General features: G+C 37.9%; 1 protein-coding gene across 1 annotated transcript in view; it reads left to right on the top strand.

Moving 5' to 3' along the window:
• LOC128496996 (rho GTPase-activating protein 28-like) overlaps nt 1-16,665 on the top strand; it is a 53,501-nt gene that overhangs the window by 19,148 nt on the left and 17,688 nt on the right. The window contains exons 2-3 of the mRNA XM_053466836.1: nt 14,030-14,226; nt 14,583-14,800. Coding sequence (XP_053322811.1) covers nt 14,030-14,226; nt 14,583-14,800 — 415 coding nt within the window. The remainder of the gene's footprint in view (nt 1-14,029; nt 14,227-14,582; nt 14,801-16,665) is intronic.

Genomic DNA, 16,665 nt, shown 5'->3' with positions numbered 1-16,665 from the left:
TGAAATCTGTTATTCTCTCTCTCCAAGATAATAGCGCTAGTATGTCAAACATCCTCTGTGAATACTGTTAGCAGGAACATTCTATCAGAATTTCTATTCATATGTCAAGCTGACCTTCACAGTGTTCAGGTTTGAAATGAAGTACAATAAATCAGAGTGAATATGAAACATAGGAGGGTGAAATGGTAATGTAATTTAAAGTTGCACAACCTGTCTATACTATGTTATTTAGTTGCATTAAATTCAGTATAGATGTTGCCGATGTCATGTTAGCATTTTCTGTTTGGTTGAGTTTCAAAATAAACCGCAATGTCCTTTCAGTACAATAAAATATATTTTTGTATAAATAGCAGAAATACTTATAATGGATATCTAAGAAACAAAGCAACCAATGTTCCAACAAAATAGAATAATGAAAAGCAACCAAAAGAAATAATGTTTCAATTGGTTATGCGCAGACACAAAAACAATAGGGTAGTTATTTACGGGTTGTATTAAAATTCCAAACATGAAAATTACAAGTTGTGACAACATTGAAAAGTGAAAGCAGTGGGTTTATTCACTAAACACTAGTTACTGTATGTACGGCTGTATTATTGGAAGCAGCCAAGACTCATTCAAGTATATCCTAGACCAGCTAGCCCGCGATCTATGATCTCAACTAATTTACGAGTCACCAATGACTGATTCACGAGCCCCGAAATGACTGATGGCATGCTCAGCAACTTGGGAAAAGCTATCAGTGCTTTGTTTACATTAAACTTTCCAAGGTCAAACGATTTTCCAATAGACCGCAGCGTTTTAAGATGCTGAGTTAGCAGGGCAGATACACAACTTAATTACTACCCCTTCGCCAAGAACTTTTGAGCTTTTACGAGGTAAGCAAGGCATTAAGAATAAGCGGTCTATTATATTTACACTGCGCAATTCACACATTTTCTGCTATTTCTCTAGACGTTATTGTGACTTAAGGGTTGTCGAACACTGTGATTCACTCATATCCCTATAGCCTGTAAGCTCGTTTGAGCAGGGCCCTCCTCACCTGTTGTCTCTGTTAGTCAATTTGTTATGTTATATACTACTTGTTATGTCCTGTCTACCCATTGTACAGCGCTACAGAATTTGATGGTGCTATATAAAACAATAAATAATAATAATAATAATATTCACTTAGCACCTAGAAAAAGGGACATAAGGCAGAGAAAAGAGGGACGTGGGGCAAAGGAAGAATAGATGAATTGTGATCCCAAAGAGGGACAGACATGGGATGTATCATATAGTCACGCTACGCAGCCTTCATATTACTAGCTTAGATGCATAGCTATAATAAACTGTTTGCTAAAGCAGGAACACAATCAAGCTGCTTATCTGACAAGGAGTTTTTGATGCATTTTCTGCATCAAAACACACAAAACATTCAATTTGCATTACTTGCTTCAAGCAGTGATTTATTTTGAGTTGTTTTGACTTTGTCTTGGCTTTGTGCAGACCGTGAACTTCTATAACATGCCAGCAGATCGTTTTCCGACGGTTGTAGCGTGAAGGGGTTTCGGCACTTCCACATCTTTTGACGCTGATGAGTCACACATGGGCTCCTAGCGGCATTCTGCCACAAACAGGAAAACACAGCTAGTTTTTGTCCTAACGTCCCAGGATCCTTAAATAGCCTTCAAGCAAGTTTTCTATTGTTTGGTTGTATTAGCGTAGTTGGACTCTAGTATTCCACTCCCTTCATCCGTTCCTTTGGATTTCAGCGCGGATAACGCTCCGTACGTGAACTGAAATAAGCAGGAGTAGAAGAGGATACTTAAAAACACTGTATTTGTTCTGTAATTAGACTTCGCGTTAAGAATTCCTGAACATCTAAAGGCGACTGCATCAGGTAAAAGAGTCTTTACTGCTTAACTATTTCTATGCCATGCAAATTCTGTCTCAGCTAATCGTCTCCTGCTTGGGTTGTTTCTTCTAGAAATGTACATTGCCAATTTTATCGTCATTGTTCATTTTCCTTATTGTAATAGCGCTACAGAATCTGCCGGCTCCCTCGATAAGTAAAATGTAAGGCAACCTGCTTAGTTTAGAAGGGAAACAAATAAATAACAATGCAATATGAGAACAATGTATAACTTTGCAATACACAATTTGGGCGATTTCTTTAGCACTCCAATTAACCATTGCTTTGCTCCACTTTTTACGCAAATGGCACTTCTGTATTAACGTTTATCTAACAGGTGGCTCAGCATGTCCAGTAGGACTTTAACTCCCATCATTCTCAGCCAGCCTTTGACTTATAGCAGCTGAGAATCATGTAAGAGCTGGAGTGCTACCTGATGGTCTGAAAACCTAAAAACTTATAATTTCCCTCCTTCTTTATAAACTTTTTTTTCTGTCCCACTCCTTGTTTTGTTTGTAATAATGTAAAATGCAACGCAAACTCCATTGTTCCCAGCTGAAATAATGTTATGTTTGAAAAGCCCAATTTCTGTCCAATGACGGGTTTATAAATGTTGTTAGCAGCTTATCGAATGCCTACCGTTTGGCCGGTGACACAGCGCAGACGTCAGTACCTGTACGACTTACTGCCTTGGAGACCAGGAAATCCCCGGAGCTGCAAATAAGCCGATGTAGTTCAGAGAGATCCAAAGTTTCCAAAATAAGAAAACTTTTTTTTTTTTGGTTATTTTTGTTTTTGTGTGCAGTTTTATTTCTCTAAAAATAACAAGCCGCAAAGAGTTTTCTTATACTGGAAACTTTAAGGAACTATTCCCATATGATAGATGGTTTGTGAAAACAAGTACGACTATAGAGAAGTATAGATACTTCCACTTGTTTGTTTATCTGATTACATTCATTTTACTTCCGTAAGCTGTTTTATGTCTGTACGCCGAGCAAGACTTGCCTTCCTTTTACACAGGATATATATACAATCCCAGTGTAATCTAAGGGGGAAATGCAAAAAAAAGCTAAACCAGGACTAGCAAATTCATTCTAGGAAGTCTCATATTTTGGTTGTATAGTAGTTGTGGCTTTTTATGCAATTGTGATTTCATACATTATGAATAAGTAGGGATTTTGTATAAAAATGTTCTGGTGCGCAGCGGTCTTATTATGTGATTAGGTCCCTTTTCAGACATTACACCAGAATTATTTTTATACATAAGCTTTTATGTCATAGAAACATAGAATCAGACAACAGATACAAACCATTTTGTCCATCTAGGCTGCCCGTTTTTCTTTTCACGTAAAGACACGATCCTTAATCAGTGCGTGATCTTGTATTGCCAGGATAGCCACATGCTTGTTGCATGCTCTTTTACTCTGTACTAGCCTTTACCACTTCGGCTGGGAAGCTGTTCCACTTATCTACCACTCGCTAAGTAAAATGGTGTTATACTACTCAAATTTGCGAAGTTCTGGGAAGAGAAACTACTTTATGTCCCTATTGTTTTGCTTACTTTGTCCACGTATACATAGATGTATAGCGGCGCGTATTACACGTTAGCATGTAATGAGAGTTCTGAATTTTATTTTTCCTTTGCATAGGTGGGTACCTGAATTTTGCTTCCCTAAATATCTCACAAAACCAAGTCTACACTCCAATTCTGGTTACGCACTCACAACAATGTGTGTAGCTGTTGTGAAATGTGGCTTCCCAGTTGAGATTTATTGCTATTCTTTGATGTTCTTATCTCCCGTCACTTTTTATACAACTCTACTTAGCTTCGCTCTCCACTCTATTGTTTGCAGTGGATGATTCATGACACAGCATTGAATATATTTTTATTGTGTTGGTTTATAGCAGATTAAAGCACTCACAATTATTTTATGGCCAAAATATATCACAAGAAATAGTGCCATATAAATAATTGGCATGTTGCTACTGATATGTATATAGCAGGTACTTTTACCCAGAGCTGTGTACTGATGGAGCATTGTGTACTACAATATATGTCCTACATAGGGTGATTTTATTTCTGCCATTCAGGGACACGCTATGAAGCGGGTTAGATTACACACACAGGCCTATATTATATATATATTATCAAGAGAGGCTTCTGAACGCTCAGGCAATCTGGAGAGTTGAGAAGTCTCTCCTGATTGGCTGAGACCTCCTTCACTCAGACTTGCATTGCCCAGGACCTAAATTCCCATTGTGGGACCATCCAGGACATGTGGTCACCTTAGTCCTACAGTATATGTTTTGCTACTGTTTGCTTACCTTCTATGACATGTAGATAAGGATACCTGCCTGTCAGACATATTTTCACTGGGGAAGTGGTGGATAATCTGCCCACATAAAAGATTGTAACTATGATCAAGTTTTATGTGGTCTTGAAGCTACAACGGTGAAATGAAATATTAGGTTATTCATTACCAGATGTGCTAAGTACATGGTCCTTTGCGCAAAGAATACAAAATGGCCAGAGATGGGGGGATTTAGCGACCAAATAAGTAGTCTAGCACATCTGTTTCACGTTAACGATTATCAACCAATATGTATTGTGTTGAAATCTGTATACAAATGTACATCTAAATATATGTTTTGTTTATTCAGAGATATGGTATGTAGTACTCTTTAGTAGAAAAAAGACTTAGAAGCCTTCTGGCTCCATGAGCCCAAGTAGCAGCGTGCCAGGCATCAAAAGGTGACATGTGCCTTGTGGCCTTATCTGCTAATTTCTGTCAAGTGTCAAGAACATTAGAAACTTTGTACATTTTGAATTGAGAACAGGATTTTTGTAGCTTTATTGACGTAAGGTTATTTTATATTGGCTTTACTCTGTATTATGAGGGGCTTTAGTTTTTTTGCCTATATATATATATATATATATTTGTGAGGGAAATTATGGATCTATAAATGATTATCACTGATGTTCTTATCACTACAGCAGTGCTGGCATTGGAGAAGCCACAAGAAGTAGGCCTTGTATGTACTGGTTATTTACTGTAGTACAAGATAAGTAGTTCCTCTAGTGTAAAAAGCTGCTTCAAATCTCCTTGTGTCCCACAACTAGAACCGACACAATAAAAGCCAAAAAAGTGAACTGATGCCCTAACCCATACCTGTGTTTGATAAAGCTTCTGAGAAAACACAATGCATGGTAGGGAGAGAGCATCTAATTTCAGACATTAATTATTGGTGGTGATATATGACCTTTAATATATGCTGCTACTGACTTTTATGTAAGAGATTTAAAATGTTTTATGATACAATAAATATGTCTTACTGACACTACCTTCTCCTTTTTGTTTCTTCTGCCGGGTTACAGAATATCGTTTCAGGAGCTGGGTCTCCTTTGGGTAGTCTGCTCAAAAGAATGTGATTGAACTATATATATAGCCATGTGAACAGTACACCCTCTTTGAATTCTCTGGTATTACATATCAGGACACAATAACAATCATCTGTTCCTTAACACATGTAAAAATTTGGTAAATACAACCTCATGATTTATTGATCAAAAATAAAGCTAAAATGGAGAAGCCATGTGTAAAAAACTAAGTACACCTTATAATTCAATAGCTTGTTGAACCACCTTTAGCAGCAATAACTTGAAGTGATTATTTTCTGTAGGATTTTATCAGTTTCTCTTGTGGAGGAAGTTTGGCCCACTTTTTATTACAGTGTTGCTTCAGTTCATTGAGGCTTGCAGGCATTTGTTTATACACAGCAGCCTTAAGGTCTCACCACAGCATTTTACTCAGGTTGAGGTCTGGAAATTGTACTGCCATGAACATCCTAACTGATACCTGTAAAGCCTGAGATGTAACTCTTGGTTTTTTTGCAATTTCTCTGAGCATTGCACGGTCTGACCTTGGGGTGAATTTGCTGGGATGTCCACTCCTGGGAAGACTGGCAACTGTCTTGAATGTTTTCCACTTTTGAATAATCTTTCTCACTGTAGAATGATGGACTTTAAATTGTTTGGAATGGCCTTATAACATTTCCAAATTGTCTCTGATGTCTTTCCTCCTTGCCATTGTGCTAACACACACCTAAATGCCCCAGGCCAGCTAACTGCTTTTATGGAGGTCATCACACTGATGATCAATTAATCAAGGGCATGTATATACCGTATTGGCTCGGATATAGGCCGCCCCCGTATATAGGCCGCACCCTAAAAGTTTGGTGTTTTTTTAAAGAAAAAGTTTTTTTCTTTAAAAAAGCACCCAAAAAACATGCTTCCACTCTGTCCCCCCCCCGAGATATGCTGCCACTGTCCTCCCTCCCCGAGATATGCTACCACTGTCCTCCCTCCCCGAGATATGCTACCACTGTCCTCCCTCCCCGAGATATGCTACCACTGTCCTCCCTCCCCGAAATATGCTACCACTGTCCTCCTCTGCCCCCACCCGAATTTCCGGAGCAGACTCCCGGGTGTCTTGTGGGGCCGGCGGGGGACATCTACGCAATACAACTTCCGGTGCCGGCACTGGATGTGCCGGAAGATGTGCCGGAAGTTGTATACGCGTATTGCGTAGATGTCCCCCGCCGGCCCCGCAAGAAACCCGGGAGTCTGCTCCGGTAAGTCCGGGGGGGGGCAGAGGTAAAACCGTCCGCACGATGTATTAGACAACCTCCCGTGCCGACACCCCCCCTCCCCCCCGTGGGAAGTGCTGGCACAGGAGGCTGTCTGAGCGTATCGGAGAGTAGGATACAGGTCCCCTGCACCACTGCGGGGGATCTGTATCCTAACCCCGCTGCCTGCCCGGCGCCCGGGCGCTTGACCCCGAATATAGGCCGCGCCCCCACTTTAAAGACATAAAGTGGGGGAAAAAAGTGCGGCCTATATTCGAGCCAATACGGTATATCAAACTGAGGTACTTAGCTATCATGTTCTTATAGTCCAAAGGTTAAGGAAGGTAGCCTATGTTTAATAAAGATTAGAACATATCAGGATTAGGTTATTTCTAGGAGAGAACACGTGTAGTTGATATCTAAAGCCAGGTAAGCAGGAATACTATCAGAAGAGAGAGATCACAGAGGCCTATGCCAGGCAGGATTAAGAAGCCTTATGGGGATCATAAAAAAGAGGATCTTAAATCAACATTTTGTATTGCAATATCTACGTGTACACAAAGCCTTAGTTTGTCTAGTGTAAACAGTAAAACCTTGAAGCTTGTGACAAACATTTATCTTTATCCTTTCAAAATTTGGTTTTGTTCAGCATATATTAATAATATATTAATAATAGATTGTTTAATTTTTTTATACCAACGTACCTCAAAGGCACTGCTTTTCATGCAAGTATAAAACAGGATATTGTTAAATCCTAAGAATTAAGGTCTTTACGTTCCCATGGAAAAAATAAAACATTGCTGGGGCAATGATCAAAGTCATTAGTATATAAGAGCAACTATGACGACAGTACAGTGGGAGAAAACAAAAATGCTGTACACATTTCACAAGCATTACTTGACTGACATAATTAAAATAATAATAATATTACTGAGAGCAGTAAATGTAACATTTACATTTAACATTTAGCAAGTATAAAAAAATGAATGTAGATGGTCAGATGAAACACAGATACACATGTATATACAATAGTTCTACAGATTTTCTATGTAATCTTATCACATAAAAAAAACTATTGGAAAACAAAATACTATTGGAAAAAAAAAAACTTTGTTGCTAATATTCAGTTTATACTCATATATGTGTTATGTTCCTAATCAATTCATATTTGGTTTTTGTAGTTAATTAATGATATCCTTTAGTATGTTAACCAAATAAACCTTAGTTGACCTGCCATCCTAAAAATGTAACCACGGTGCTATTCTGTCACATGACAAATATGTATTCCCAGCACAAATAGTGAACAGAGCTAAATTTTACATGATGAAAGAACATAGACATTCAGAAAGGTAGGTGGAGCAAGGTATGCTAAAGCTAACGTCAGTGATGGTGGTAAAACATGAGTAACTTATTTACCGCCTTGTCCTGAACTCACCTCATTTCTTCTCGGTTACCCATTCTGAGGTTGCCAGAACTAACTTACAACGAGAGACATAACTAGGAGTAATTGTGTACATTCTTAGTATGGCAAGCTAAGAAGGCTGCTTCCTTGGTATACACAAGTGGGTTTGTGTTTAGGTTTGATCACATTTAAAAACAATAACTAATCTAGATATAAGACAAGAAAAAGTACTTTTAATCTGCTGTCAAAGGTGTGTGCCTTACTATGATGTAATTATACAGAACCAGACTGTGAATAATAGAGGCAATGAGCCAATTCCACCCCAGCAATCATCAGCCATGTAACCAACGTTACATACAAATATGACGGTCCAGGCAGACACTGCTAATCACAGGCAGAAAGTGCTTCTGTAAAAGTATTTTTAAAAAGTATGCATGCAAAAAAGCAAAAAAATGTTCTTTTCTTGGCATTTATTTCTCAGTTATGTAAAATTTGCTAAATGCACTTTTCAGGTTCAGCTACATTTTTAGGCTTCTAATTCATCAATGTCTAATAGGTGTGATAACCTTTCAGTGGCAAAGCTATAGTTCATATGGGGTTACAGTACTTTATCATTTCATATTATCTATTGAAGACAAAGACAGGTTGTTTTTTGACTTTGCATGGACTGTAAACATGGATGTGGGGAGAAACTAGCGTCTCGCGTGATTGCCTGAGGAAGTAGGGTCTACTTCCTGACCAGTCTCGGACAGTTTGAAAATGTAATAGGCCTTCAGCGAGAATTCAGCAATCAATGCTCATTGAATAACTTCTGGTACCTATGTACTACTGATTATATCCCCTGAATAAATAGAGACAACAAAAAGATGTGTACAAATTATATACAGAGATATAAACATAAAGCAGACTAGGTGGGGCGAATTATTTGTATCTGCCAGCATGACCAATGTTTTGGTCAGATCGATATACAGTATTTGCTTGGCTCTACTCATTACTTCTAGGTGTGACATAATTTCTCTATATAATATATAATAAACTTATAATAAATCGTATTATTAAATTCGTTTGTTTTTTTCTGTTAAATAGTGGAGGTAGAAGGGATGTTCCTGGCTGATACTCCACCAAAAATAACTCCTCTGTGTTTTGTCATTAGCTACCACCTGCAATTATCCTCCAAAATAATTATAATTTCCACACTAATTATAAATACCATTTTTTTTGACTGATTGGGAGAAATGTACTGCTCCAAATAGAATTGGTGTTTGTAGCATGGGGTGATTGGAATGAATGAACCATTTTCTCTCTTTTGTGGGTTTTCAAAGTAGAACATCAAAGTTAATGCAAACATCGAAGATAATGTGATTATTCCAAGTGGTGTTTTGGGCCTTTTCACCGTGTTCAAACATTTCTTTTGTTTTTTTCCTATATCCCAGTTTGTTATTAATGCTACATGTAAGGCCTTTGTGATACTGCCTATTGGTATATTGGACATTGGTAGCAACCTAGAGCATAGAGAAACTAGACAAACGGACACTGATTTCAATCACAACATTACCCCAGGGGGACAAAGCTAACCAAGTAGCCTAGTAATGAAGCTGCCTGAAAAATCTTGGAATACATGACAATTGAGTATACTGTCCACTCCTGCCCAAAACACTCTTACAGAAAGGGAATACGAAGAAAACCCATAAAGTAGAACAAAAACCTGCTGCCTGCCCTGCGCTAAAAACCCTACTGGTTACATGTGGATTTGCAAGTAAAGCCCAGGGGCAATTGGCCACGTTGTAGCCCTCCCTTGATCTCAGCTGTATTCTTATTGACTTTCATTTCTTTGCATCCAATCACAAAATAATAATTCCAAAGAATGTTTGAGAGAAAAAACACACGTTGTATATATAGGACAGTCCCTGCCGCACTTATACTATGAATGCATTACTGCAATAAGATGCAAACATAGGCACGTTTCTCAACTTTTATAGACATTTTTGAACCTGTGCAAATTGTATATATGAGTAACTTATCCTCCAGCAGAACTGTTTTAAGAGGTTCTTAGGTTAATCACCTGGGGGAACGTGATCTCTTTCTTGGAAAGAGTACATTGGTCTTCAACCTAGTTTTTACATTCTTGAAATTGCTTGATGTTCTTTCTATTTGACTTTCCCACTAAAACAATTTCAGCTAAATGAATGAATATGTGTATTAGGTTTCAATGCGGATCATGTGCCCGATCTGCAGCCAAAAGGCAACGAACCTATTTTGAGTAAGTTATGGGTTGTTTAATTACCAACCAAATCTCCCACATTATTTTAAATAGTCCATGTTATATTATTAGGATAGTATAATCTCTGTGTTGTATGAATATAACCTTATGTTATTTAAAAGTACACAAAAACACACACACACATACCAGTTACATTTTAAATAGCTTTCTCAAACTTGGGGAAAACTGTTTTTATTGTTTAAAAAGCGTGTCTGCAGATGTACAGTAATAATTGCAAAAATGGCAAAATATATGTTTTTTGTTCCAGATGGTAGAATTATTAATTACATTTTTTGTCAAGACACTTTTACAACACAAAGTAAAACCGCATAAAGAGTTACTGGTAAGAATCTTCATAAGTGCCTTCTCCATGAAACTGAACATACTATCTCTTTCTACCTCACCCAGGGCGTAACTAATAACCATAGGGCCCTAGTGGGAAATTTGCACTGGGCCTTACCACCTTCACCAAGCAACATGTCCCACAGTGTCACCTTGGCTCCAACCAGTTTGTGAATCCCTTTGCCTCAACCAGCTTGTGAAATCCTTTGCCCCTGCTTATCAGTGCCATTAACCCCCAAACAGCCTACCTATGCCATCTTTGCCCTCAGCTTGTCAGTGCCCCCAAACAGCTTATCTGTTCCATCTTTGCCCTAAACAGCTTGTCTGTGCCATCATTTCCCCAAATGACTCGTCTGTGCCCTCTTTACTTTTTGTCCCCTCCAACATACGCTCTGGTGCACATATGTAAACACACTTACACAAACTACACATGCTAACACACTCATACTCACTAACATTGACGTACACATTCATTTCCACATAGACATCCATGCTCACATACACTTATACATAGATATCCATGCTCACACAAACTTATACATAGACATTCAGGCTCACACACACTGATACATAGACATTCATGCTCACACACACTTATAAATAGACATTCATGCTCACACACACTTATAAATAGACATTCATGCTCACATACACTTACCTATAGACATCCATGCTCACATACACGCTCAAGTAAATACAAACATTCATACTCCCTCCCGCACCTTCTTACCTCTCACATCTCCTGCAGCTTTATGTCTGGCTGCTCGCACACTAACGTGTCTTCCTGTGCTGGTTCAAAATAGTTTAGAAGGGGCTCGTCAGTCAAACGACTTTCCATAAATCTCGCAGATTTAACTCTGCCTTATATATGGTCATTTTAGCAATTTCTTTAGAACAAACCAGTTGGGGATGATTTGCCATAATACTAAGTGAACTGAAATTCCCCTGCAAACTAACACTTTAGTGGACTAACTCCACTATATAAAGGTAACAGGATGTCCAGTGATACGATAAAGGCTGGTACAGGGCAACTATTAGGTTTTATTAACTACAAACTAGGGACCCACGGTAGTAGCATTAAGTGGACAAGACAAAGATTGCATAGAAAGCACAAATGCATGGATGTAAAGGCAAAGGACAAACTGAACAAATCTGAGTGGTGGGACAGGTTGGGGCAAGCATGACAAGTGCTATAGCAAAACACAGGGTACCAGAACAAGGACAAAAGTAGCAAAAGAGATGGACTTTTCATGTTTTTTTTATTTAATATAAATATTTTTATACTGTTAACAATATTTGTTTCTGTCTGTTGCATTTGAAATGTATCTTTGTATCTTTATGCTCCCTTGATGTATCCTTTTTCTAGACGCTTACAAAGTTTGGTTGGTATAAATGAATTACAATAATATGGTTATAAACAGGAAAACATGTTTACAAGTTATACTGTAGAAATAAATATGAGTATTCATCATAATGAAAGAAAGTATGCAATGAGTAAACAAAACACAAACATGCTAACAGCTTAGCTGAAGAAAACTAGGCATTTATTCCATATATGGTGTTTATTCCGATAAAACTGCAGATGTCAGCCTTTTTTACATTGTCCGGGGGTTCTTCCAGTTGTGAAACAACACTCAGGACACTGAGTCGTAACGTACATAACTGAGAACAAGAGTTTATAGAGTGCATTCTTTATTCGAATTGGCCACCAAGGAAGGAAACAGATATATAAACTTCAAGAGTGATAAACTCAGTTCACTATTAAAGTCACCCATTTTTTCGAGACTGTAAATTCTAGCGGAACAATCTGCACTGTCAATAATTCCCCAAAGCTCCATGAATGTTATCCAGTGTATTAGGGAGGCTTTCAATGAAATATCCGCTTGTGGATGCACACATTTCCATGTATAGATATGTTATCTCTGCCTTATCTTTAGAAAGAACAAAAAATAAATAAATGTATTATTATAGTATGTGTGCGTGTGTGTGCAAAATTTAGTAGTGGTAACGACCAGGAATTTAAACATTGCCTTCGTTTCATAACGTGCCCCTCTCCATGCCTTAGTACCGTTACTATTCTGTATATACCTGTCAGGTCCAGTGTGTAAATATATCACTTTGTCTGGGATTTTAGTTGGGGCAGAACATTTTGCTGGTCTTGATTTGAACGTTTCACTGCTCATGACATAGCTAAGATAAAATCTCTATACTCCAACATCTGCAGCTAAACTATGCCTACTTGAATTTATACCGAAGAAAAAAAAGACTTTTTTAAATAACTTTTTTTTTCAAATGCTAACATAAGTCTTATAGGAACCAGATGTTTAAACATCACTACCTAGTATTTAAAAGCTATGGAGGATGCATTCTTACTTGATGATTCAAGGAAGTAAGAGGTGGATAAGGAAATGAGGGACGGAACTCTTTCTTCATGCAGATGGTATTATTCAAGTACGGCTTATTGTTGACACAATGGCCTCAAGGTTATTTGAACTGAATTCACAAATGTCATTGTGTCTCCATTATGCTGCCCACTGAATAAACTTTTGTTCATTAGTAAGACGTGTTAGTTAAATGTCTAAAAATATTTTTATATTATCCTCCTATCAATAGAAAAACCTATGGCTGGAGGACTGGTCTTAGCAGCAGTCTGTAATACTCCAGAAGTACTGAATGCCAGTGTATAGTATGGTTTGTAGTATGCTGAAAAGTATACTAAAAGGAAGCAAAATTGGGCTTATTTTAAATGTGAGGTCACCCATAGATCCTTGTGTGTATGTGTGTGTATGTATATGAATAGATGTATACATATAATATGCAGGGCCAGACTAGGCCCTGGTACTTTAAGGCCAGTGGCCGCCAAATTAAGTAAGTGTGGCCATCGGCTGTATATGCACATCTCCACATTTTTATACAGCGTGCCGGGCATATCCATCTCATAGCCACACACTGTAGCACGCTATCTGCCCTTGGAGCAGATTGGGTAGCCCTAAGGGCATTTGCCTGGTGTGTCATCAGTCTTGGTCTGATTAATATGCAATGTTCTCTTCTTTCAAACTAGTGCAGTTAGTTGAATACCAAATACTACTCCTATAATACTTATACTACTGTATGATTATTTTGCAATTATGTACATGCTCTGGGTTTTTTTTATATTATATTATGCTATAAAGGGGTTAAGACATAATAGTCGGGGAAAGTCTCCCCTAAAAATACCAGATTTCTGATTTTTTTTTCTGATTTTTTTCTGTTTGTTAAAAATTACATTATATTTCAAATAATATGACAAATTACCACATTCCAAGTGCCAACTGGCAGGTATTCCATCAATCTTTATGATAGGGTCTGTCCTCAATAACGTGTTATAGATATCACGGTGAATATGCAAGATGTTTTATATACCCTCAATTTTAATAAATTCAACACCATCATCTTTAACTGATGAAAGAAACCTAATTCACATTTATATTTCACAAAAGTGATTTTGAATAATTTTAATTTCCAGGAAATCTCACTCCAGAAGAATTAACAGAATGCTCTCAAATGAATCCTTACAAACACCCTTATTCAACCGTTCTATCTCCGAAACCTCCATGGACAACTCATCCATGGAAGACTTTTGGTGTGAACTGAAACACATTAAAGAGAGCAGTGATTATGGGCCAGAAGAAAGCATGATGGTGGAGATGAAGCCAGCAGATGGTGAGTTCTATGCAGAGGCAGGGGGAACTTATCCCACAGAATAAACTTTACATAAATTAATAGAGGATTGTGTCTATTCTTTTGTAAACATATGTTAAAGCATTTCAGAAAATTGTAAATGATTTCATAAATGGCGCTATTAAGAGGAATTATGGGGTGGATTTCTAAATGAAAATAAAGGAGATTTTAGTTGATCAAATATAGATAACAAAAATCCACATTTGTACATATTTTTACACACAGTTTGCTAAGTTGCTAACTATATATTTTAAGTGTAACAAAATACAGGACATATGGGACCTCAGTGAGGTAATATACAAAAATACATTACACCAATATATACTTGTTTTTCACAGAAGGAGAGCTGGAGGCAGAATGGCTGCAAAACGTTGGCTTGTCCAACCTCATCTCTGGCACTCAGGAACATGATGGACAGGCCCTGTTGTCCACATTGACACGAAGACAAGCAGCTGCTGTGCAAAAAAGATACAACACCTATACTCAGACATTAAGGAAGAAAAACAAACATTCAGTGAGGGATGTACGTGATATTTTTGGGGTTAATGACTCCTCGGTAAGTAAAGAAAATACTTAATGTACTTGTTGTAGTTCTAATATATACTATATATATATTTAATGCCAGGCCTTTGACGAAGCATTTGAGCTATAGTATTAGGATAGTTGTATCTGGCTTCCCCTAGGGTTGCCACCTGTTTTCACAGGACAATCCCAGAATAGAGACATGCATCACCCCTCAACAAGTACGGCTAGGGTTTCAAAAAACCCGGCCTCCTCGCCCTTTGGGCGTCTGACCTTACGACAGGTGGCAACCCTACTCTCTTCACATCATGCTTAGTTCTGACAACCTCACCCTAACTATATCCACTGACAGGTAGCCACTTTTTGGTCTCTTATGACCTGTTTCTGCCCCATTTGACTCTAGTATGGAGATGAAGGCCTCCAGATAAGCATACTGAGGAAGATCTCAGGTATGTACTTGGCATAGTGAATTTAAAATTGAGTAATATCTTGTAGGTTGAGTGTAGATAATGTAAGTGACCAATATGTATTATAAGCTCCTAATGACATGGCATTCTTTTCTTTCTTTACTATATGTTACGTTTTTTTGTCAATTCAGTCTTCATTCTCCCCTGATAGTAATAGTGCTAAGAATGTCGGCAAACGTTCCATAAATAAACTGTTCAGCGAGGAGATTTTTTATCAGCAATTATAGGATTGCCTCTTTTACCTTTCATATTAATTTATTTCTGTCTGTTGATTTGCATTTGTTGTATACTGTGTTAAAGCTCTGTGTAAATTATTGGTGGCATATAACTAAATCATAATATTCGTGGTAGGGAAAATTCTGAAGGTTGTGCAATTCATTTGCATATAGATGAGGAGAAGGCATGATTAGCTTAAACCTTTATGTTAAAAACTTTGTATCTAAAAGCATTACAGTTCTGCATTCTGCAGACTGTAATGTAAAGTGTCTAGTTTAACACTAATTAAAAAAATGGTTATTTGCTTTAATGTATTCTTTGGGGATGACTTTAAAGGTAGGTGCACACTTAGTGTTCTACAAGTGTCATACATTTAACAAGGAAAACAAGCTTACTGTCAGTTTTAAGTGACCTTTAAATTGTCAAAATCGCAAAGCTGCTTGTTCATTTCTCATAATTCTGCCCTTAGCCCTAACATACACTTAGTTGCATCACATAGTTAATTTTTTTATTCTGTGCGAGGAATAGATGTCAAAAATATTCCTCTCTTGCAGTTGCCATTAGCCGAAAAGTTCAACATTGTGGTCTTATCACAGGAAAGCATAATATATGCATTCCTATCATGCACAAACAGTGAATTTCTGCCAGGACTGGTCCCATGTCACGATGACCGGGTATGGCCGGAATATCTGCGCAGGGACAGGTGCTTGCTCAAGACCATGCATGGGGCAGGGAGACGAAGGAATGCCTTACTGCAGACATCTGTGACAGAACTGACAGATGACAGGACACTGATCATACATGGAGGGGACCAAAGCACGGTAAAGAAGGATAGGGCAAAAGAGTATTCCAAGTACAAGCAAAGGTCATCGATAACAATAAAGCGATGTACCAAAAGGCAAGACGATCCTAGTCCAAAGCCAGTGGCCAAAACCAGAGGATAAGCAATTCAGGAAATCACAGGGACACCAACAACAATCAGGACCAGGAAATAACTCCAAAGCTATATCCACTTAGGGGCGCTCGCATCGAGATCAGAAAAAAAAAACAAACAAAAAAAATAACTTGTACGTATATTGATGGTGATATATCTGTGATTTTCGGACTCCTCTGGATGTCTTTTAATCTAAATGTACAACAAAAGACAACAGAAACCAAATGATGCAGTATCTTTATTTCATATAAAGTAATAAAACGATTACACTTACAAGCTGAT

This window comes from Spea bombifrons, chromosome 5 (assembly GCF_027358695.1).
Source record: "Spea bombifrons isolate aSpeBom1 chromosome 5, aSpeBom1.2.pri, whole genome shotgun sequence".
Lineage (NCBI taxonomy): Eukaryota > Metazoa > Chordata > Amphibia > Anura > Pelobatidae > Spea > Spea bombifrons.
This window is presented reverse-complemented; position numbering and strand designations above follow the sequence as displayed.